General features: G+C 55.8%; 2 protein-coding genes across 26 annotated transcripts in view; one reads left to right on the forward strand and one right to left on the reverse strand.

Moving 5' to 3' along the window:
• Nucleotides 1-20,813, forward strand: part of LOC135174547 (uncharacterized) — a 199,455-nt gene extending 178,642 nt beyond the window's left edge. For 14 of the 25 annotated variants that reach the window (XM_064141828.1, XM_064141829.1, XM_064141823.1 and 11 more), the window contains 4 exons: nt 5,643-5,746; nt 6,202-6,347; nt 6,472-6,650; nt 15,065-15,197. In XM_064141828.1, the coding sequence (XP_063997898.1) occupies nt 5,643-5,746; nt 6,202-6,347; nt 6,472-6,650; nt 15,065-15,193 (558 nt within the window). In that variant the 3' untranslated portion in view covers nt 15,194-15,197. The other 11 variants (XM_064141848.1, XM_064141850.1, XM_064141849.1 and 8 more) reach the window with 9 other exon arrangements.
• LOC135174557 (uncharacterized) lies at nt 6,123-15,045 on the reverse strand. The gene is made up of 4 exons (XM_064141880.1): nt 15,039-15,045; nt 14,335-14,515; nt 8,228-12,842; nt 6,123-7,485 (listed from the first exon to the last, which is right to left on the reverse strand). Exons 1-3 carry the CDS (start codon nt 15,043-15,045, stop codon nt 11,066-11,068), a joined length of 1,965 nt encoding a protein of 654 aa, XP_063997950.1. The 3' UTR covers nt 6,123-7,485; nt 8,228-11,065.
• Nucleotides 20,814-22,584: the final 1,771 nt, after the last annotated feature.

Consider the following 22,584-nt stretch of genomic DNA (forward strand, 5'->3'; position numbering starts at 1 on the left):
CCCTCCCAGTTTGGGAACAGTGTGTCCCAGTTCGGGACCAGCCCCCCCAGTTTGGGAACAGTGTGTCCCCATTCGGGACCAGCCCCTCCCAGTTTGGGAACAGAGTGTCCCATTTAAGGGACCAGCCCTTCCCAGTTTGGGAACAGAGTGTCCCATTTCGGGACCAGCCCCTCCCAGTTTGGGAACAGAGTGTCCCATTTCGGGACCAGCCCCTCCCAGTTTGGGAACAGAGTGTCCCAGTTCGGGACCAGCCCCTCCCAGTTTGGGAACAGTGTGTCCCAGTTCGGGACCAGCCCCCCCAGTTTGGGAACAGTGCATCCCCGTTCGGGACCAGCCCCTCCCAGTTTGGGAACAGAGTGTCCCATTTCGGGACCAGCCCTTCCCAGTTTGGGAACAGTGTGTCCCAGTTCGGGACCAGTCCCCCCCAGTTTTGTTCCAGTGTGCCCCAGTTTGGGACCAGACCCCCCCAGTCTGCGACCACTCCCCTGCAGTTTGGGTTGAGTGTGTCCCAGTTTGGGCCCAGTTTGCCCCAGTTGGGGTCCAGTTCCCTCCCAGTCCCTTCCATTCCCCTCCCACTTCTGTTCCAGTCCCTCCCACTCCCCATCCAGTTCTTCCCAGTCCCCTCCAGTCCCTCCCAGTCTTTGCCGGTTCCCTCCCACACCCTCCCAGTTTCCTCGCAGTTCCTGCCCAGTCCCATCCCAGTGCTTCCCAATTCCATCCAGTACCTCCAACACACCTTCATGTCCCCTCCCAGTCTGTCCCAGTCCCTACCACTTCGGTTCCAGTCCCCAGCCCTCCCCTCCCAGTCCCTCCAAATCCCTTTCCAGTACCTCCCAGTTCCCTCCCAACTCGCTCCCAGTCCCTAACAGTTCTCTCCTACTCCCTCCCAATGCCTCCCACTTCCTTCCCAGTCCCCTGCCCAGTCCCCTCCCATTTCCATCCCACAACTTCCCAGGCCCTCCAAATTCTATCCCAATCCTTCTCATTTCCCTCCCAGCCCCTCCCAGGGAGCCTGACTGGGAGGGACTGGGATGGAACTGGGTGTGACGGGCAGGGATGGGGCACAGGGTGAAGACTGTCAGGTATTGTCAGGGACTGGGAGGTAATTGGTAGGCACTGGGAGGGAACTGGTTGTGACTGTGTGGGGATAGGAAGAGACTGGGAGAGACTGGGAGGGCATTGGGACGGACTGGGAGGGAATGGGATGGAGTGGGAAGGGGTCAGGGATGGAGTGGAGGGACTGGGATGGCCTGGGAGGAGACGTGGAGGGAGAGAGTGATAGGGGCATGGGAGTTAGTGGAAGGGACTGGGATATACTGGGAGATAGTGGAATGGAGTGGGAGTGGATTGGGAGGGAATGGAGAGGGACCTGGAATGGATTGTGAGTGACTGGGAGAGGACTGGAATGGCACTAGGGACTGGGAGAGACTGAGAGAGGACTTGGATGGACCTGGAAAGGACTGGATTGGGACTGGGAGGGAAATGGGAGAGGATTGGAAGGGACTGAAAAGGACTGGGTGTGGAGTGGGATGTACTGGGAAAGGAGTGGAATGGGATTGTGAGAGAGTGGGATGGGACTGGGAGGGAATGGGTGGGATTCAGAGACACGGGGAAGGAGTGGGATGAGTGGGAGGGAGTGAGATGGACTGGGAAGGGATCTGGGAAGGAGTGAGCTGAACTGGGAGAGGACTGGGAAGGAGCCTGAGAGGTGTCAGGGAGGAGAATGGGCCTGGGAGGTGCTGGGATGGGACAGGGAGGAGAATGGGAGGGACTGCTGGGAAGTGGGAGAGGACTGGGCCAGAGTGGGAGGGTGTGAAAGGTATTTGGGGTGGCCTGGAAGGCATTGTGAGGGACTGGGAGGGGACTGGGATGTACTGGGAGCTAGTGGGATGGACTGGGAAGGATTGGAAGGGGGCTAGGTGAGACTGGGAGGGGATTGGGAGGAAATGGGAGCAGACTGGGAGGGACAGAGAGAAACGGGGAGGGGATTGGGAGGGAAGGGGAAGGGATGGGAAGGGGAGTGGGAAGGGGCTGGTAAGGACTGAATTTGGATTGGGAGAGGCCTGGAATGGACTGAGGAGGACTGGAAGGAGATCAGGAGGGATTGGGTATGACTGGAATGGGATTGTGAGAGACTGGGAAGGGATTGGGAGTGAGTGGGTGGGATTCAGAGGAACGGGGAGGGAGTGGGAGGGAGTAGGATGGGCTGGGAAGGATTGAGCTGAACTGGGAGAGGACTGGGAAGGGGCCTGAGAGGTGTCAAGGGAGGGAAATTGGACTGGGAGGTGCTGGCATGGGACAGGGAGGAGATTTGGAAAGATTGTGAGTGACTGGGAGGGGAGTGGGCAGGTGGTGGGAGGGTGTGAAAGGTGGTTGGAGTGGCATGGGAGGGGACTGGGATATACTGGGAGCCAGTGGGATGGGCTGGGAAGGATTGGGAGGGGGCTGGGTGGGACTGATAGAGGACTGGGAGGAAATGGGAGAGGACTGTGAGGGACTGGAGTTGGACTGGGAAAGGACTCATCCCAGTCCTCAGTCCCTGCCAGTCCTGTCCCATTCCTTCCCAGTCCTCTCCCAGACCGTCCCAGTCCCAATCCAGTCCTTCCCTGTCCATCCCAGTGTCTCCCAGTATGCCCCAGTCCCCTTCCAGCCTAGGGTGATTGTGAGTGAGTGAGAGAGGCAGGGAGGGGAATGGGAGGGAGAGCTGGGAAGTGGGATGGGATTGGGTGGGACTGGTGAGGAGTGGGAGGAGACTGAGAGGGAAGTGGGAAAGGATGAGAGATGGAGTGGAGGGATTGGGAGGGACTGGGATGGCCTGGGAGGGGATGTGGAGGGCCTGGGAGAGAGGGATAGGGGCATGGGAGTTAGTGGAGGGGACTGGGATATACTGGGAGATAGTGGAACGGAGTGGGAGTGGATTGGGAGGGAATGGAGAGGGATCTGGAATGGATTGTGACTGGGAGAGGACTCGAATGGCACTAGGGACTGGGAGAGACTGGGATGGAGCTGGAAAGGACTGGATTGGGATCGGGAGGGAAATGGGAGAGGATTAAGGATGGAGTGGAGGGATTTGGGAGGGACTGGGATGGCCTGGGAGGGGATGTGGAGGGCCTGGGAGAGAGGGATAGGGGCTTGGGAGTTAGTGGAGGGAATTGGGCTGCAGAGGGAGGGAAGTGGTAGGGACTGCAAGGGAATTGGGAGGGACTGGAGGGATTCGGAGAGGTCTGGAACGGGCCTGGGAGGGGACTTGTTGAGACCGGGACCCGTACCTGGAGGCACTGGGAGCCATCTGGGAAGCACTGGGAGCCATCCTGGGAGGACGGGGAGCCATCCTGGAGGCACTGGGAGCCATCTGGGAAGCACTGGGAGCCATCCTGGGAGGACGGGGAGCCATCCTGGAGGCACTGGGAAGCACTGGGAGCTGAACTGGGAGCCGCCATTGTGTCCCCTGCCACCATTTTGTCTCCCTCCCTCCCTCCCTGACGCTGTGAGGGGAAAGAGCGGGAAAGCCAGGCTGCGCTCTGATTGGCCAGCGGGGCTTAGGCGGGAAGCGCTCCCATTGGCTGCGCTGGGCCCAATTCCCCCACTTGGTGTGCACTTTGGGCCCAGTTCCTACCAGTTTGGGCCCAGTTTGTCCCAGTAGGGGACCACTTCCATCCCAAGCCCTGCCAGTCCTCTCCCATTTTCATCCCACTACTTCCCAGTCTCTACCAGTCCCCTCCCATTTCCATCCCACTGCCTCCCAGTCTCTACCAGTCCCCTCCCATTTCCATCCCACTGCCTCCCAGTCTCTACCAGTCCCCTCCCATTTCCATCCCACTGCCTCCCAGTCTCTACCAGTCCCCTCCCATTTCCATCCCACTACCTCCCAGTCACCTCCCAGTCGTTCCCAGTCCTTCCAGGGATGGAAGTGTCAGGGACTGGGAGGGGATCTGCAAGAGACTGGAATTGACTGTGAGTGGATCTGGGAGGTACTGGGATCGGATCTGGGAGAGACTGAGAGAGACTGGAAGGGATGGTGGAGGAATGGAGGGGTCTGGGATCGGGGCTGGGAGCGACTGTGAGGGGCTGGAAGGGACGGGGAGGAATGGAGGGGTCTGGGATCGGGTCTGGGAGCGACTGTGAGGGGCTGGAAGGGACGGGGAGGAACGGAAGAGACTGGGATTGGATCTGGGAGCGACTGTGAGGGGCTGGAAGGGATGGGGAGGAACGAAAGGGACTGGGATTGGATCTGGGAGCGACTGGGAGGGACTGGAAGGGATGGGGAGGAACGAAAGGGACGGGGCGGGGATCTGGGCGGGACTGGGAGGGATAGGGACGGGGCTGGGATCGACTGGGAGGGGTTTGGGAGGGACTGGGCCGGTCCGGGCGGTATCTGTGTGGGCCTGGGAGCAGAGGAGAGCTTGGGAGCCATCCTGTGAGCACTGTGCGTTGTCCTGGAGCACTGGGAGGTACTGGGATCCATACCTGGAGGCGCTGGGAGCTGAGCTGGGAGCTGAGCTGGGAGCCGCCACGGAGCCCCCTGCGGCCGTTTTGTCTCCCTCCCCCCTCCCTCCCGGCGCCATGAGGGGAAAGAGCGGGAAAGCCAGGCCGTGCTCTGATTGGCCAGCGGCGTTTGGGCGGGAAGCGCTCAGCCTCTGCGCTCTGGCAGGCTCTGGGGGGTCTCACTCTGGGTTTCGGTGTCCCCTTTGGCTCGGCCCCCCCAGCCACGGCTCCAGGGGTCTGGGGGTATCGAAAGGGCCTTTGGGGGCATCTAAAGGCGTCAGGGGTGAGCTGGAGGGGGTCTGCGTGTATCTAAAGGAGGCCTGTGGCCATGTAGAGGGGTCAGGGACCCTCGTAAAGGGGTCCGTGGGCACCTAGAGTGGGTCTGGCGAGATGCAAAGGTGGAGGCTGTGCTTGCTGTGCAAGGCTGCTTGTGTGTGTGTGCTTTAGGTGTGGTTTGCTCTGGGGTGCAGTGAGTGTGTGCTGCTGTCCAGCCGAAGCACTGCAGAGCTGCTGCTTCTCCTTGCAGCACACGCTCAGAGGACAGGTCCCTGGACTGCAGTGCTGCTCCAATGGCCTGTGGTGGCTGCAGGCAGCCGCGGCCCGGGGAGCCCAAGACTCAGCGTGTGGAAGGGTTGGGAGCAGCCCTGGGTGCCTGCAAGGATTCGGGAGGTGAGCTGAGCAGATGAGATGGATCTGAGACACCTTTCAGAGCAGCTGCTGTGAGTATCTGGAGTCTTCCTGCAGCGTTGGTGCAGTTAAAGTAGAGGAAGCAGCTCTGGAAGGTTTGTGCTGCATCTTCCATCCAGCTGCGTTCTGCAGCCCCTGGGAAGGTGTTGGTTGGTAGAGCGCATCTGTGGGAGGTGTGAAGGGAGCTGGGGGTCTGTCTGCCTGCACAGGGAGAGCTCAGCTGTCTCTGCTCGTCACAGTGCTAGAGAGCAGCTTTCAGAGCCCCGCAGCGTGCTGGAGCTGCTGCAGGAGGATCAACTGGTGTCTGCCTCCCAGACACAGGGAGAGCAGCGTGGAGCCTCCTCCTGTCTGCTTCGTCCATGTGGCAGCTGTCCTGGCACTTGTCATGCCAGTGGAGTAACTGAGCCATGCCGAGAGAGGGGAGGAAATGCAAAGCAGTGGCCCTGAGACAAATCTCACTCTTCCCACAGGCCCGAGCAGGTCTGAAACCCTGCCACGGAGAGGCACAGGCCCCGCAGCAGTGCCTGCATTTCAGCAGCTGCCCATCGGAGCTAAGCACAGCCTCGGCTCAGAGGTGAGGGCATGGCTGTGAGAGTGCAGCTGTCACCAGCACCTGCTCCTCTCCGTGCTCCAGTGGGGCCAAACGTTTCAGATCCACCGCTCCTCTGGGGACTGCAGCACTGGAGACTAATTTGAGGGTGGGTTTATGTTGGGTTGGTTGGTTTGGGTTTGGTTGGTTTTTTCCCAGGTGCCAAGCATCTGGGCCGTCTCTGATCTCACTGATCCCTTTTCTGTCATAAATGAAGCTTTACCAAAAAAGTTACAGTCATGTCACTTCCAGCCTGATCTGCATGGCTTGAGCAGCCACTGCCAAAGAGCAAAGCCTTTGTCAGGGCTCTCGGAGCAGCTCGTTTGTTGTGTGTGTGAAAAAGGCAACCAAGTGTCAGGGGTTGTCTTTCCCATCTTCTGGTGGGGTGCTCTGACGTGCTTTATTTCTGTCTGGCTGTCACTGGTACGTGTCCCTGGCAGCTCAGGAGCATGTCTGCTGGGCAGTGCTGGGGGCCAGGCGTCCCTCCTGTGTGTGCATGGCCCACATGGCAGCACCCTGCAGTCAGAGCTGACTGTGTGCACTGGAGGTGGAGTGTTGGAGTGGGATCAGCTCAGAGCTCTGCAAGGTCAGTGCATGGCAGTGGAAAATGAAATGCTTTGGCAGTGTTTTTACTGGGGGCATAGGAGCGTGCCCTCACCTTCACAGTGTGAGTAACTGAGCTTTGTCCTTGGTTGTTTCACTCTTTGCAGGTTTGCACTTTGCTTTCCACTCCACTGGCCAAGCCAGCCAGATGTGCAGCAGCAGCAGGATGGGCACGAGGGCCCCAGCTGCTGCGGTGAATCCGTCAGCACGGACGCTGGTGCCGCTGCAGCCTGGCCCTGCAGCCTGGCAGGGTGATCTCCTTTGGCTCGGCTCCTGTGGGCTCCAGGTAGGGTTTGTCTGTGTCTGCCAGGAGGGAAGGGTTGAAAAGGAGATTGCTCAGTCAGAGCTCTGACCTAGTAGCTGAAGATTCTGTCCAGTGCAGATGCTGACAGAGCAGCTGGATGAGCAGAAAGCCTCTCGTGCAAACGGTTGTGGAGTGCTTCTCTCTGTTCCCTGCTGCTGGGAGGTGCTGACAGGTTAGAGTTAGTGGAGGAGTGTGAAGAATTTGCAGGGATCTCTAAGGGTCTGCAGACCCCTTTGAAAGGTCTGAAGTTGTCTGTAGATGTCTCTAGGGTGATGCAGGGGTCTGCAGGCACCTCTTAAATGTCTGGAGGGGTCTGTAGCTGTCTGTAGAGGTCTCTAGAGCTTTGTAGAGGAATGTGGGTGCCTGCAGCTGTCTCTAGGGGGGTGTGGAGGTCTGCAGGCACCTTTCAAATGTCTGGAGGGGTCTGTAGAGCTCTGGCAGGGTCTGTAGATTTTGGCAGGGTTCTGTAGGAGTCTCTGGGCAGCTTTTAAAGGTGTGGAGGGGTCTGCAGGTGCCTGTTGAGCTTTGTCCGTGTCTGTGGTGGTGTGTAGGTGAGTGTGGGTGTCTGCAGAGGTGTGAAGGGGTCTGTAGCTATTTGTCAGGGTCTGAGAGAGTCTGCAGAGGTCTGTAGAGTTGAGTAGGTGTTTGGAGGTTTCTGTGTGGGTCTGTAGGTGCCTGCAGGCATCACTGAAGGCTCTGGAGGGGTCTGTAGATGTGTGCAGGGGTCTGTTAAATATCTGGAGGGGTCTGAAGGGGTCTGGGGAGCTCTGTAGGGGTCTGTATGTGTTTGCAGGCAGCTGCAGGGGTCCGTAGATGCCTGTAGGGATTTGCAGGGCTCTGTTAGTTCTCTGTAGAGGTCTGCCTGGGTCTGGAGGTGCCTTTTAATGGGTCTATGGAGGTCTGGAGGTCTCTGCAGTGGGCTGCAGTGGTCTGTTAAAGGTGTGGAGGGTCTGTAGGTGTCTGCATTCAGTGAAGGAGTTCTTTGGCTCCAGGACACTTTTGTCCAGTGTCTCTAAAGTGTGACTGTCCCAAATGAGATAGAGGTGCACTGGCAGCGTGTTTGCAGATGGCCCCTGGGACTCTCTACGGCACCCACAGACCCTTCCCCTCCCCCCCAGCCACCTCTGACCCCCGTCAAAACCTCACCCGGGGACCCCCATGGCACCCCCAGACCCTTCCTCTGCTCCACTGCCCCCTCCCCCCAGCCACCTCGGACCCTTCCCAAGGCGCCCCCAAACTCCCCCAACCCCGGGGCCGCCTACAACACCCCCAGACCCTCCCCCTACCCCCTTCAGCCACTTCGGACCCCCCCCAAATCCCCCTGCGACCCCCCCAAGCGCCCCTGGCAACCACTGACTCATCCCCAGACCCTCCCCCCACTGCTCGCCCCCCCCCAGCCACCTCATCCCCCCCCCCCCCGGGACTCCTCAAACCCCCCCAGCCCCTTCCCCCGCCCCCCCCGAGCCCTCTCGGACCCCTCCCGGGACCCCCCAACTCCGCCTAAGACCCCCCCGGGGCTGGGTACAGCCGCAGCAGCTCGCTCCGCGCTGCCATCTTGCCTCCGTGCCTGTTGGAGGTCGGAGACCGGTGCGGCGAGAGATCGGGGCACTGAGAGTCGACTCTGTGGCTTCTGCGCAGCAGTGCAATTTATTAGGGCGATGCAGCGACCTTTATAGCCCCCAAAGGGGGTGTAGACAACTGACTTAGTTCAAGATTGGTACAAGTGGAGGGTACAGATTGGCTCCAGGTTAAGTGTAAGGCAGAGATAGGTTAACTTACAGTAAACACCTTAAGGATCCCACCCAGGGGGGGTGGCCAGAGTCAGCCCCCTGGGCCGTGCCCACCCCAGAGGCGGGCAGATTCCACCCCCTGACAGCTGTGCGTGGGTTGCTCATAGTCACAGGTTCAGGCCCCTGGGAGCCTCAAGGCTCCAAGGACACTTCTCATCACAGGGTCTGATGTTTACCTTTCATGCTCCGCTGCGGGAGGAAGCTTCCCACAGTACCCCCTTCTTTTCTTTTGAGCAACCCACGTTTGATTTTAAACGAGCTGTGCTCAGTGGGAGCGCAGGTCAATGGTGCTAAAGTAAAGAGAATACATTTGTTAAGAATCTTACTAGTGACAACAATCTGGCAAACCAGCCACCCAAGCTTAGCTAATGATCCCAAAAGCCATTTCTGCAAGCGACAGTGAGTCAAATGTTCAAAAACCCAAAAGTCCAGACGAACATCACAGCTTCTGGAGGGTGCAAGTCTGTCACATCTTCATTAGCTCACTGTGGTAGCCGATGTTGTGGGCGAGTGAATTGTTCAGTATCTCTCCATAGCTTTAAGTTCACTTCATACTTTTCAGAGATCTTGATGTTCCCAGTGCAGTCCTCGGCTATGAGCTGCGTCTGACGATTGTGCTTAAGAACTACCAACCCCCAAATACAATACAAGAGTGCGTCTTAGATGTTGCTTTCAGGCTATTCTACTTAGGCCTTTTCCCACAGCTCTCGATTCACTTCAAGAATTTGGAGCAGTGTTTTTTTTTTCATCCCTTGCAGGGCCCTTGCAAGAGACAAAGAAATCACTTGCCATGTTATGCCAATTTTAAGTGGGCTTTGGCCTTCATCAAAGGGACCAGACCGAATCTATTCCATTAAGCTACAATCATTGAAGCTCATGAAAATACCCAAATTCATTAGCCAAGATCCAATGCCTTATAATCCAAATACTCATGATCATCATCTCTATGACTCTCCCAAGATCTTACCACAATTCTGCCATCTGAGCAAGATTCTATGCTCACTTCATGAAAGGACAAACCAATCATATTCAAGTTGGTATCCACCTTAGGGCCTGTACAGACAGGTGATAAAGCATAATACGAACATATTCAATACCTAAACTGATAAATCCACTGATCTTACTTGTATGATGTGTCCAAAAAGGCTGTAGTGTTTCTCCATGCCTCTCTTCTTATTTTACTAGCTCCTCTTCCACCTCGCCCCCTTTTCCTTTTTTCTTTTTTTTTTTTTTTCAATTTATATAAAAGACAAAATTCTACATTTCTATACGTTAAAGAAAAAAAAAATAATCATATAACTATAATACTGTCTTAACTTATAAGCCTAGTAGAAAAGGAAAAGAAAAAAGGTGTGTGAGTGAGTGTGTAAAAGAGAATATGGTACCATATTATCCTTAGTATAGAAAAAGTGAGTAGGGACTTATAAGTATAAAATATGATGTCTTACCATAGTATATCAGTATAATAACTATCAAAAGCTAATTATGTTCTATCATGATTGCCTAAGAATTACTGCATTATTAACATTATCCTAAAAATCCAATATTATTAATAAGCATCAGTACCTTATCTAACAAATGTCCAAAATACAAAATATATTATAATTAAAGTCAAAAACAACGGTAAAATTCCAGAGTCCAACATAGTCATCAAGACCCCAGTCTATATCTAGAGAAATCAACCAGGCTGTGTTTGCTGTCTATCCGGCTTCCTCGGCGGGGAGCTGCCCAGTTAGACCGCAGCGGAAGCAGGGGTTCCGTGGGTTGGTTGAAGGTACAATATGGCCTGCAGCAAGTTGTTCTTCGACGAGCTTGTGTGCTTCTTGCAGCTGTTCCTTTCGCAGCGGCCACTGATCTATCCAGATCGGTGTATTAGAAAGCCACTGGAGTTTGATTATGGGCGGCTGCCGTCCAGTGGCCGCTGCTGAAAAATTACCTGCGGAGTAGTCATCACGACTCCCATCTGTGTCATGACATCCCTACCAATCAGCGCATTTACACCTTGCGGGAGAGGTGCGATGGTTGCAAAGACGTGGCCTGTCCTGTCATCTATGGTTATACTGATTCGCTGTGAGCTTGTCAGAGTCTGAGATACTCCACCAACACCTTCAATACCGTCTTTAGCTGGGCTTGCTGGCCAGTGCGAGGGCCAGGCAGGTATGGAAAAAATGGTTATATCGGCACCTGTATCCAGGAGAACGTCCATGGTTATTGTGTCCTGACCATTACTAATGATAGCTGATGCAAGTGGTCGTCTAGTCAAGGACAGGGTCAGCATGGCTAGGCCACCCGTAGATCCAAAACCCTGATCTCCTCTTTGTGGCAAGGCGCGGCCCTGGGCCACGTCCTGCAGCAGGTTGGTCAGGGGCACCAGTTGAGCAATGCGACTGCCTTCCGGCACCACGATAGGTGGGCTGTTAGTGTATGCAACAATTTGTATGATACCGGTGTAGTCTTCATCAATCACCCCGGGAACAATCATTAATCCCTTCAGCCCGGCAGAAGATCTTCCCAGGAGTAATGCGCCAGTGGGCTTGCCATTTATCATTAATGGGCCTTTCATGGAGGTGGCAATAGGGACTGGGCGGTTGTCAATCAAAGTGATGCTTACTGCTGTTGTAAGATCCAGCCCGAGGCTGCCGGAGGTTGCTGGGCAGATAGCATCACTGGGGCAGCAACTTGTGTCCTCGCGCGGCTGCCTGCCGCGCTGCGCTGGTAGTTTCCCGAGCGCTTGCAGGCCGCAGTTGCATGAGAGTCAAGTTGGCAGTGGTCACACCAGACTGCAGCCTGTGGGCAATTATCGCGTGGGTGCCCAGTTAGACCGCAGCGGAAGCAGGGGTTCCGTGGGTTGTTGTATCGGCGGCCACGATTCCCTGCATCTGCGGATCGCAGTGCTGCCATTACGAGCTGCGTGTGCTTATCTAGAACTTGATCCATTTGGGTTGCAACAAATGTCTGCTGCTGGTTTGTAGGCATTCGAGCAACTCGCTCCAACATATCGTCCACTGAGGCTTCCCTAGGCAGAATGGACAACAGCTGCTTGGTCTTATTATTAGCATTCTCAAAAGCTAGGGTTCGAAAAAAGGCTTGTCTGGTTGCAGCATCTAACTCAGTGGCTGCTTCAACTGCAGCTGCTAGTCTATCAATGAAATGGTTATAGTCCTCACTCAAACCTTGCTTAACAGCGGTATAGCTAGGTGCTTTTGGCTCTGTAGGCACCATATTAAAAGCTGTTCTGGCAGTTGTCATGGACGCATGATGCCACTCAAAGGGATGACGTATCTGGGCATCCAGCGAGCTGAAAGCCCCTTTTCCCAGCAGTATATCTGCTTGAACATTGAGTAAGGGGTCGCCTAGTTGTCGTGGCTGCTCTACCACCTTCCTGCACTCATCGCGCCATGCCCTTTCCCACAACATAAACTGGGATGGTGTTAAAATCAGTCTCGCAACAGTCTCACAATCTGCTGGGCATAGCACATAGGCGGAGAAGATGTAATTCAGCAATTGCTTAGTCGGTTGTGAGTGCAAGCCGTGGGAAGATACTGCTGTTTTCAACTGCATAAGCAGTTTCCAATCAAGAGCCGTGTGAGTGGCTCCTGGCTGTCCATCTGCAGTCCGTGCTGCCACAACTGGGAATGCCGCTGCACCTTCCAGAGCAGCAGCTGCCTCCCAATCACCTTGTAACAAGGCGTCGCGAATAACGGCACGCCACCGATGTTGTGGACCAACGGGTGTAAGCTGGAGAGTCTTCCCGGTGATCTCTGTAGCTTGTGGTGCCGCCAGGGGCTGGGCATTGCCAGAAGGCATTATTCTAAGTTTCTGTAAGTCGTCGGCAACATTGTCAATAGTGTCGTCGGCATCGGACTGTGAGGAGTCGCTAGCGTCCGAGTTAATCACAGGCGGCGGTTCCCGGGCTTGAGAGGAAGGACCGGCTTCCGTGGCGGAAGTCCAACTCGGGCCCGCTGCAGCCGGGGGGGCGGGTCGGAATGTAGCAAAAGGAGTTTGCGCCGGACGTGGCGAGATGGTAGCGGAAGCCGGGAGTGGGGAAAACGGACCACTGTAGGGCGGTGGCGCTGGGAGCGGGGGGGGCAGACAGCTGCACCGGAACGGCAGGGATGGTAGGAATGCTTTGGGGAATTGGTGCCGCTGGCATCGGGGGTGCTGGTGGTTGCACTGGAACGGCAGGAACATCGGGAACGTCTTGAGGCAGCGCAGGGTATAACGAAGGGTCCTGAGCCAGCGGCACCGGCTGCATTGGGACGTCCTGCTGAGGCGGCACCGGCTGCATTGGGACGTCCTGCTGAGGCGGCGCTGGCTGCTGGGGCGCTGCCGGCTGCGTAGGAGTGTGTGAAGTTGGCGGCACCGGTTGCTGAAGCGCTGCTGGCTGCGTCGGAGTGTGTGAAGTTGGCGGCACCGGTTGCTGAAGCGCTGCTGGCTGCGTCGGAATGTTTGGAGTTGGCGGCACCGGTTGCTGAAGCGCTGCTGGCTGCGTCGGAGTGTGTGAAGTTGGCGGCACCGGTTGCTGGGGCGCTGCTGGCTGCGTCGGAGTGTTTGAAGTTGGCAGCACCGGTTGCTGAGGCGCTGCGGACAGCATCGGAACAGTAGATGCACTGGGGAGAGTCATCAAAGGCACCACCGTGCCTGGAGAAATTTTCAGGTCGGAAAAGAGAGAGCTAGCTGGGGTAACCATTGCCTCTAGTGGTCTCTCCCCCCGAGTGTCCAAGCCGTCAGCAAGCCGTGCTGCTGCTGTAGCTGCAAGGGTCTGTTCCAGTCTGTATTTCTTCAAGCAATTGATGACATCACGCCATTGCTTCTGTACGCTTTTGGCTGTTTTGTCACCGTCAATAGCCTGGTCAAAAATAGTATCGCCACAGCAGCGCCATTCAGATTCATCAAAAAGAGAGTCTGAAGTTTGAAAGTGTCCTCTTACTAGTCCATATGCTACTAAGGAAGTCAATTTTTTCTTTGACATGGAAACTCCTCGCTTTTCCAAAAAGTTCAAGAGGAGAGAAATTGCTACTTGTTTATCCAAAAGTGCTTGTGAGGTCGGTTCGCCAGCTCCCCAAAGGGAGTCACCAATACTTTGAAAAAACCGCGGAAGAAGGGAGGGGCGGCTGGGAGGTTCCATGGTAACGGCAAGGTTCCGTAAGTGCGCGGAAGAAGAGAAAAAAAAAGAAAGAAGGAAGGAAGGGGGGGGGGGGGGAGGGGTGTGGGTGGTGCGTTCGCCTTCCGGCGGCAACTGCCCTGGGGGGATCTGACTATGCACGATCACTGCCCCCAGAAGTGCCCATCTATATGGTCACACCTGTCGTCACACCAGCTGCCGTTATTAAAATTTTTGCCCCCATATTTATGGGTGGCGACTCTTCTTTTTTTTTTTTTTTCTTTTTTAATAAACGCCTATCTATATAGGCCGCCCGTATCGGCAGACACCTTTCCCTTGGTTAGTAACGGGTTTAACGAGGGGGAAGGAAAAAAAGAAAAAAAGGAAAAAAAGGAAAAATAGGAAGAAAGAAAAAAAGGAAAAGGAGAAAAAAGGAGACGTGTTTCCCCAGCAGGGGGTATAGTAACGTCCGATCTCTTGCGTTTCCACCAGCTCCTTTTATGTGGAAGCCTCTATGTCCTTCGTGGCCGGAGGAAGGGGGGGGGGGGGGGGGGGGGAGGGGGGAAGCGGCCTGGCGGTTTTCTTCTCGGCCTAGCGGTGGGGGGGAAGCAGCCTGGCGGCGGTTGTCTTCTCGGCCTAGCGGTGGGGGGGAAGCGGCCTGGCGGCGGTTTTCTTCTCGGCCTAGCGGTGGGGGGGGAAGCGGCCTGGCGGCGGTAGTCTTCTCGGCCTAGCGGTGGGGGGGAAGCGGCCTGGCGGCGGTCGTCTTCGCGGCCTAGCGGTGGGGGGGAAGCGGCCTGGCGGCGGTAGTCTCCGCGGCCTAGCGGTGGGGGGAAGCGGCCTGGCTGGCGGTAGTCTCCGCGGCCTAGCGGTGGGGGGGAAGCGGCCTGGCGGGCGGTAGTCTCCGCGGCCTAGCGGTGGGGGGAAGCGGCCTGGCTGGCGGTAGTCTCCGCGGCCTAGCGGTGGGGGGGAAGCGGCCTGGTCGGCGGTTCTTTCGCGGCCCGGCGGTAAGTGGCCCGGGGTGCGGGTCTTCCGTACCTGGAGTTGTCCGGAGGTTCAATCGGTGTGTTCGGGCGCCATCTGTTGGAGGTCGGAGACCGGTGCGGCGAGAGATCGGGGCACTGAGAGTCGACTCTGTGGCTTCTGCGCAGCAGTGCAATTTATTAGGGCGATGCAGCGACCTTTATAGCCCCCAAAGGGGGTGTAGACAACTGACTTAGTTCAAGATTGGTACAAGTGGAGGGTACAGATTGGCTCCAGGTTAAGTGTAAGGCAGAGATAGGTTAACTTACAGTAAACACCTTAAGGATCCCACCCAGGGGGGGTGGCCAGAGTCAGCCCCCTGGGCCGTGCCCACCCCAGAGGAGGGCAGATTCCACCCCCTGACAGCTGTGCGTGGGTTGCTCATAGTCACAGGTTCAGGCCCCTGGGAGCCTCAAGGCTCCAAGGACACTTCTCATCACAGGGTCTGATGTTTACCTTTCATGCTCCGCTGCGGGAGGAAGCTTCCCACATGTGCCGTCACTTCCGGCTGGCAGGCGATGCTCTGGGCTCTCCTCTCGCTGGTCAAAGCCGCTCTAGGCCTCCGAGCTCCTCCAGGCGCCACTGTGAGCGGCTCTGGGCCAAAGCAATGACTGTGCTCAGCTGCAGGGATGGATTTGCCTGCACTCAAGCTGCTGCTGCCAGAGCCCCTCCGTGTCAATCTGTGCTGCTGTTGGGTTCTGCAGCTCTCTCCAGCAAGCATGGCATGAGCTGAAGGAGCAGCAGGAGCAGCATGGCCGTTCCCCAGGCAGCAGGAGGGTTCAGCCCAGCACCAGCTCATGCGGGAGGAGCAGATGCTGAGGAACATCCCCCACGAGACGCAGGTGGCCAAAGAGGCTGGGTCAGGTAAGGCTTTGTGTGGAGTTTGTGCTCCTTCTGGCAGTCAGTTGCACAGGTTCTGAGGAGTAGAAGCATGGAGTGGTTGCTGTTGGAGAAGAGCTTCCAAATCATCCAGGGCAGCCCTTAAGGCAGCACTGCCAGGTCACCCCTAAAGCATGTCCCTGAGCAGCACAGCTGTAGGACTTTGCCTCCCTCCAGGTAGCTGCAGCCAGCAGTGAGGTCACTGATCAGACTCTGTGCTCAGAGCAGAGCTGCTGCAGCCCTCTCAGCATCTTGGTAGCCTCCTCTGCACTGGCTCCAACACTTCCATGTCCTTCTTGTGCTGGGGGCTCCAGAACTGCCCCCAGGACTGCAGATGGGGTGTGAGGAGAGCAGAGGCAAGGGGCAGAATCCCCTCCCTTGCCCTGCTGCCCACACTGCTCTTGCTGGAGCCCAGCACAGGGTTGCTGTCTGGGCTGCACTCGCACTGCAGGCTCCTCTTGAGCTTTGCATCAGCCCAGACCCCCAGGGCCTGTTCCTCAGGGCTGCTCTCAGCCGTTCCCCATCCAGCCTGGAGTTGTGCTTGGGATTGTGCCCACCCAGGTGCAGGACCTTGCACTCGGCCTTGATGAATGCCATGAGGTTGGCCTGGGCGCACCTCTGCAGCCTGCCCAGTTTGTAACTGGGGCTGTAAAGAATGGTTATGCATTGCCTGTGCTTCTGATTTCAGGAGAGTCCCATTTCATTCTTGATGCTTTCTTTAAGAGAGGCATACAACTGAGCTCCCTCAGAGAAGCAGCATGAAGTGCATGAAGGATGCTGGCTGCACTCAGTACAGACAAGGCACATGGGAGTAGGTTAACAAGATGCTTGACATTTGCCCTTAATGGTCATTGTCTTCAAATGCATCATTCGGGAGTTAAGTTGCTTGGCATTTGCAGTTGACTACTTCTTCTCTGGCCTTTGGAGTGAAGGAAGGGAAAAACCAGAGTTGAACACGTCAGCTCTGTAAGTTTTCTCTGGGTGATCAAAGCATGCACAACATCCTGTGCTTGTGCTCTGGAAGACTGTAGGAGCTTCCCGGGGACTCAGGGAGCACAAGTTCTGGATTTCTGTGGGCTGTCTCTAGATGAACACCTGAATGCAGTGAATCTCATTTGAAGTTCAAGTGATGTGATTGATCTGGTGCTTTATAGGTGCCAAAAAGGAGAGCTTCTTCACCTGCTTCTCCGGTGCAAGCTCTTCTGTCTGTCTGCTGAGATGTTTCTGCCTGTTTCTCTGGCAGAGAAGTGTTTGCTTTTTGGGCTGGGTAAGTAGGAGATTTGTTTTGTTGATTTGATTTGTTTTGTCGCTGAATACTTGGTGCAGCTGGCCTCAGATGCTGTTTCTTCACAAAGGACACACTACTGTGTGATTGGTGGGCATAGAAGCAGTAATTGCTGACTGAAGCACGCTTGTGAACTTGGCTGTAAATTCATGAACAGGCATTACAGTGTTTCTGTCTCTGCAAGCCAAAGTACTCTCATGCTGAAGAACTTCTTCCTCAGATCCACTCTGAGCAGCCCTGCTCTCCCTCAGCTTCAAACCATTCCCCTTGCCCTGTCTTTAGACACCCTTATGGAAAAAGTCCCTCTGCAGCCTTCCTGCTGCAGGTTCCCTTCAGGTACTGGGAGGTAGCTTTAAAGTCTCCCTGGAGTCTTGTCCCCTTCAGGCTGAGCAGCCCCAGCTCCCTCAGCCTATCCTCTTAGAAGTGCTCCAGCCCTTGGCTCATCCTCGTGGTCCTGCTCTGAACTGGTTCCAGCAGTTTTTTGTTCTTCAGCTGGACTGTGGCCATGTGGAATGTTTTGGGTTGTGCTTTTGCCTTTGCATGCTGAAAGACTTCCTGTGTTACCTTAGTAGTACGTTTCATGTGCAAGATTCCTGTCTGTGATCTCTTGCTGCTGGGGAAGTCATGAGCTACCTGTGGGGGTGTGAAATGCAATAAGCTTCGATCGCGTTGCCTGCACGGATGTGAGGGGACAAAGTACTGCTGAGAAGCTTTTCTGTACCATTCTCTTCCCCCTTCCCCTGTTGCCTTTAAGGGAACACACACAGGGAGAAGCTCACTGAGCGCCCTCTGACATGCTGTAGGAATTCTTTGCTTTGCAGTGTTTTACACTGTGGCTCTTCAAACCTGTAACCCATCTGCTTTCCATTGCCAGCGAGCTGACCATCCGTACTACTGTCGCCTTGAATGCCTCCAACCAGCACTGTTTGCTGCCAGACAGACACCTTGAGAAGACAGAGGACATGGTTAAGTTCATGAAGGATATCTTGGATGGTGCTGCTGAAGTAAGTCTTTGTTGTGGCTTGAGATATATTGGTTGGTGTTTGGTTTTTCCCTCCTTAGCTGCGGTGGCGCTCTCCCCCCCCACCCCCTCCTCTTCGCGCGCTCTCCCCCCCCACCCCCTCCTCTTCGCGCGCTCTCCCCCCCACCCCCTCCTCTTCGCGCGCTCTCCCCCCCACCCCCTCCTCTTCGCGCGCTCTCCCCCCCCCCCCCCCTCCTCTCGCGCGCTCTCTCCCCCCCACCCCCCCCTCCTTCGCGCGCTCTCCCCCCCCACCCCCTCCTCTTCGGCGCGCTCTCCCCCCCCCACCCCCTCCTCGACGCGCGCTCTCCCCCCCCACCCCCTCCTCGTCGCTCTCCCCCCCCCACCCCCTCCTCGTCGCTCTCTCCCCCCCCCACCCCCTCCTCGTCGCTCTCTCCCCCCCCACCCCCTCCTCGTCGCTCTCTCCCCCCCCACCCCCTCCTCGTCGCTCTCTCCCCCCCCCCCCCCCTCCTCGTCGCTCTCTCCCCCCCCACCCCCTCCTCGTCGCTCTCTCCCCCCCACCCCCTCCTCGTCGCTCTCTCCCCCCCCACCCCCTCCTCGTCGCTCTCTCCCCCCCCACCCCCTCCTCGTCGCTCTCTCCCCCCCCACCCCCCTCCTCGTCGCTCTCTCCCCCCCCCACCCCCTCCTCGTCGCTCTCTCCCCCCCCCCCCCCTCCTCGTCGCTCTCTCCCCCCCCACCCCCTCCTCGTCGCTCTCTCCCCCCCCCACCCCCTCCTCGTCGCTCTCTCCCCCCCCACCCCCTCCTCGTCGCTCTCTCCCCCCCCACCCCCTCCTCGTCGCTCTCTCCCCCCCCACCCCCTCCTCGTCGCTCTCTCCCCCCCCACCCCCTCCTCGTCGCTCTCTCCCCCACACAATAACGAGAGCCACACCAGAGGCCAGAGCTGTACTGTCTCAGCAAAGGGCAAAGGAAGCAACGAGATGCTGTAGGGACTCTGACTCTTGCTGCCAGGCTGCAACAAGAGGAAGGCAGATTCTGGCCCCCAACAGGTGAAAACAAGAGAGGAGCAAGGCAGGAAGCACAAAAGCAAACCTCTCTCATGAAGGAAACAGCACAACTTCAAGCACAGCTTTAAGCACAGCATACCAAGGAGGAACAGAAATCCCAAGCAGAGCAGAGGGGAGGAGTGGCTTAGAGAAAAGCAAAAGCACCCCACAAAGCACACAGCCAAAACACCACCCCACAAAGGACACAGCCAACCTACCCCCACAAAGGGGAGCAGCCAAAGGCTTCTGTCTCTCCTGGGGCAACTTAAAAAGGGGAGGTCAATTGAAGTCTCCTCCCACCCCAGCTGTGGCCACTTTGCCCTCCCTGCTCAGTGCCCTTTATAAGCAGAGCAGGAGGAGCCCAGCCCCAAGCTGGGCCCATTGTGGGCCAAGGGATCCTCCGCCTGGCATCCCAGGTGGGTGTGCACGGGTGAGCACCGGGTGCGTGGTGGAGGGTTTCAAAGGCCGGGGGGTCTGGCTGGCCCCCCAGCTAGCTAGGGCCATCTTAGGGCTGGGCTACTGACCCTCTGCAACATCCACCTTAGCTCACGGGTGCTAAGTCTGTGTTGTTACTGAGGCTGAGGTTTCTCTAGGAGGTTGGAGCAGAAGCTGGTAACGTAGAGTGGAGAGGAGGAGGAGGAAAGCAGCAGAGACTGCCCGGGGGAAGGCAGAGAGTGGGGGCAGGACAGCAGGGGCTGCCCAGGGAAAGGTGGAGGGCAGCAGCAGGAGGGCAGGGAAGAGGTACAGAGCTTTCAGGTGCTGAGCTTCAACAGAAAGACCTCATGGAAAAGAAAAGAGACTAACTTGTTTAGTAAAAGTACTCTCTGGAATTTCCCAAATCACTTATTTATTGAAGGGAGTCATTTGTTGGTCATTGTCATCACGAGAGAGGACCTTTTGGTTTGCATTAGGGTGGTTTGGGCTTGCCTGTAACTCCAGGCCCCTCAGAAATTGATGGGGGGGGAAAATCCCCAACCCATGGATGTTCTCTTGGTTGTCTTTACTAAATAAAAAAAGAGCAAGTGCAACTGAAAGAGCTTTGCAGGTAACAACTCTGTAACACTGTTTGGAGAGTTTTGAATTGGTCATTACCAGCGAGATCAAGGTAGTGCCCCTTGGCCTTGCTGCATGTGGTGAACTGCTCCTAACACAGCCCAGCTGAACACAGAGTCAGGTGAAATGAAGGCTGAAGAGATAGGAAAAGTCTTTCTCAGCCTCATAGCTAAAGACAGTTTAGTTTCCCCAAGAAGTCCCATTCTACCTGTTGTGCATTGGTTTGATGCCAAAGCCAAACAACTGCCCCAGACCTTTCTATTTTCTCAGCTTTGGTGTAAATGAATATGAATTGAGGTTGGATGTGGCCCTGAGCAGCCTGTTGCAGTGGGAGGTATCCCTGCCTAGAGCAGAGGGTTGGGACTGGATGATCCTTGAGGTCCCTTCCAACCCAAACCATTCAATGAAGTCTTTTATCAGTCTTTTATAGGATTAGTGACAGTGGGGAATGTTTGCTTGCTATGGGATGAGGGAGCTGTTTCCTAAATGGAATGTTCATTAGTTCTTTAGCACCTGAAAATGTTGGCAGGCTACTTGATAAACCTCCTGGAACACAGGGGCCTGTTGAATTGTTTTCCCAGTGCCTGAACAACTTACAGTGCTGTAATGGGTTAACCTCCTGTTTCCCTCCAACACAGAAGTGAGGCAAAAGTAACACAGCCAAGGAAAAACCCTCTGGGTTGAGATCAAGAGGTAAATACAAAATGAGATCCTGCAGTGCACAATTACCTTAGCCTGTTTCTGTTTGCAGAAAGCAGACGTCGGCCACCTGCCACCCATCCCCTCCTGACCCCAACCCCAGAAACCCAAAGCAGCACTTGGCACAGGAGGTCTCTCGTGTTGCAGTCTCACCTTCAAGCCCTGGAATACTTTGCTTCAGCCAGCAGCATGGGGTTGGATACCAACAGCAGAGACGACTTAACCTGTGATTAAGTGAACTTCAAGTTTTCTGACTCCACAGTAGAACTTGATAAAGAAAGATGTGAATGGAAGCAGGCTCTGACTGCTCTGTGTAACTGATGAGAAGCTTTCTGAAGGAGGTGAATTTGTTTTACAGCCCTTCCCTCAGCTGGTTACAGATCTTCAAGGTAGCTGCTGGTGCAATGTCTGTTGGAGACTGTTAGCCACTCTGAAGGAGGGAGTTAGTGGAGCATCATAGGAACATGTAGAGAGATTGGTCAGGAAAAGGCATTTGTGTTACCCTTTTTAGTCATTTGAGTCACTTTTATTGTAATCCCATGCCTGAGAGCAGGACTCCTTTGTGTCCAGGGTTAAAATCTTCAAGGAGAAACAGTGCCAAGGCTCTGAATTGATTTGGACTTGGTGCTGCTAGTTACAGTGTAGGACAGTTAAGGCAGTCCTATGTTTTGTGATTTGTCTGTTTTCCTTCCGTTCTAGTTTTGGCTCGGGCTAGTGTGAAGTGTCTCTGGATCGAGGTCCTTGTGGTCCCTTCTGACCCTGACTGATTCTAGGATTCCAGCAAGCAGCTTTTGCCTTAAAAAACCCCTGAGGTCACTGCAGCACCTCTCTATGGAATAAAAGAAAGGGATTTTGCTGCACTGCTGAGAACTGTTTCCAGCTCTGAGCCTTTGTTTTTGTGGTTGTTTTTGGTTCGTGTTTATAAACAGCAGTAGCTAAGCAATCCTCTCTGAGCTATGGACCAGAATCTGCTGCATCCTGTGCAAGAAGCAGATCCCAGTGTGATCTGGTGCAGCTGTAGCACTTCCTAACTGCTAGGTTTGGGAGGAGGGCATGTGTCTCAGTCGTTTCTGAGCTGTGGTAGCAATCAGGTGTCTGCTTAAGTCTTGACCCTCTGCCACGTGCTGCCACGTTCACCAGATCTTTCTCCCGGCTTCAGGGAGAGAAGGAGTGTCCAGCTCCCAGAGTGGGTGTCAGAAGCCATGTGAAGTGAAAGGGGTTTGCTGAGGTCATGTAGAAAGTTGTGTGAGGGAATCTGGCAGTTTGGTTTTTGATTTCTTCAGTCTCTAAAGTTTTTCTTGGAGCAGCTTCACTGCAATCCTTTTAAATGCACAGAGTATCAGCACAGGCCCTTTTAGACAGTCCTCCAGCTTTGCTGCAGGTCCCTTTCAGATACTGCAGCGTAGCTCGAAGCTCTGCCTTCTCTTCTGCAGCCTCCACAGCCCCAGTTCTTTCAGTCCTGCTTCCCAGGAGAGGTGCTGCAGTCCTCTGCTCATCTTTGTGGCCCTCATCTGGCAGAAGAGCTGTGTTTTTCCTCTAGCTCCTGCAGAAGTGCCTTAATTCTGGTGTCAGCAGCTCCCCCTGTGTCTCCTCTGCTGTCTCTAAATCCCTCCAGAGTAGATGAAGGAAGTGCTGAGTAGCCCCAGCTGGAGTTGAGAGCTGTCCCTATAAAGTGAGTGTGTAGGAGTGGCAGAGCGTGGGCTGTGCCTTGCGTGCGGTGTGCTGTTGGCAAAGGCAATAGGCAGAGCGGTGCTGGGCTGAAGGCGCTGCCCCCGGCCGGGCGCAGAGGCGCTCTCGGTTGTGTGTGCTGCCCTCCTGTGTTTGCTCGTGGGTACTGCAGTTGTGTAGTGGCTGCGGTGTGGCGCCGGTGCTGAGTGCTGCCACCGTGTGTTTGCTGGTCCACACTGCATTTCCTCAGCCGCGGCGGTCCCCCCTTTTCCTGCCTCGTCTCTAAAGGCCGTGCACGATTGAAGTGGCTGAAAGCTGAGGGGAGGGGAGGAGAGGAGAGGAGGGGAAGGTGAGAGGTGGGAGGGAGAGCTGAGAACTGGTTTGGATTTGTAAGTA

This window comes from Pogoniulus pusillus, unplaced genomic scaffold (genome assembly GCF_015220805.1).
Source record: "Pogoniulus pusillus isolate bPogPus1 unplaced genomic scaffold, bPogPus1.pri scaffold_77_arrow_ctg1, whole genome shotgun sequence".
In the NCBI taxonomy this organism is placed as follows: Eukaryota; Metazoa; Chordata; class Aves; order Piciformes; family Lybiidae; genus Pogoniulus; species Pogoniulus pusillus.

What these genes read in the sequence shown, in the direction of transcription:
- LOC135174557 (XM_064141880.1), bottom strand. An exon ending in CGCTTCCCCCCCACCGCTAG is followed by an intron (nt 12,843 to 14,334) that starts GCCGCGAAGACG and finishes ACTCCGACGCAG; the next exon opens with CCAGCAGCGCTTCAGCAACC.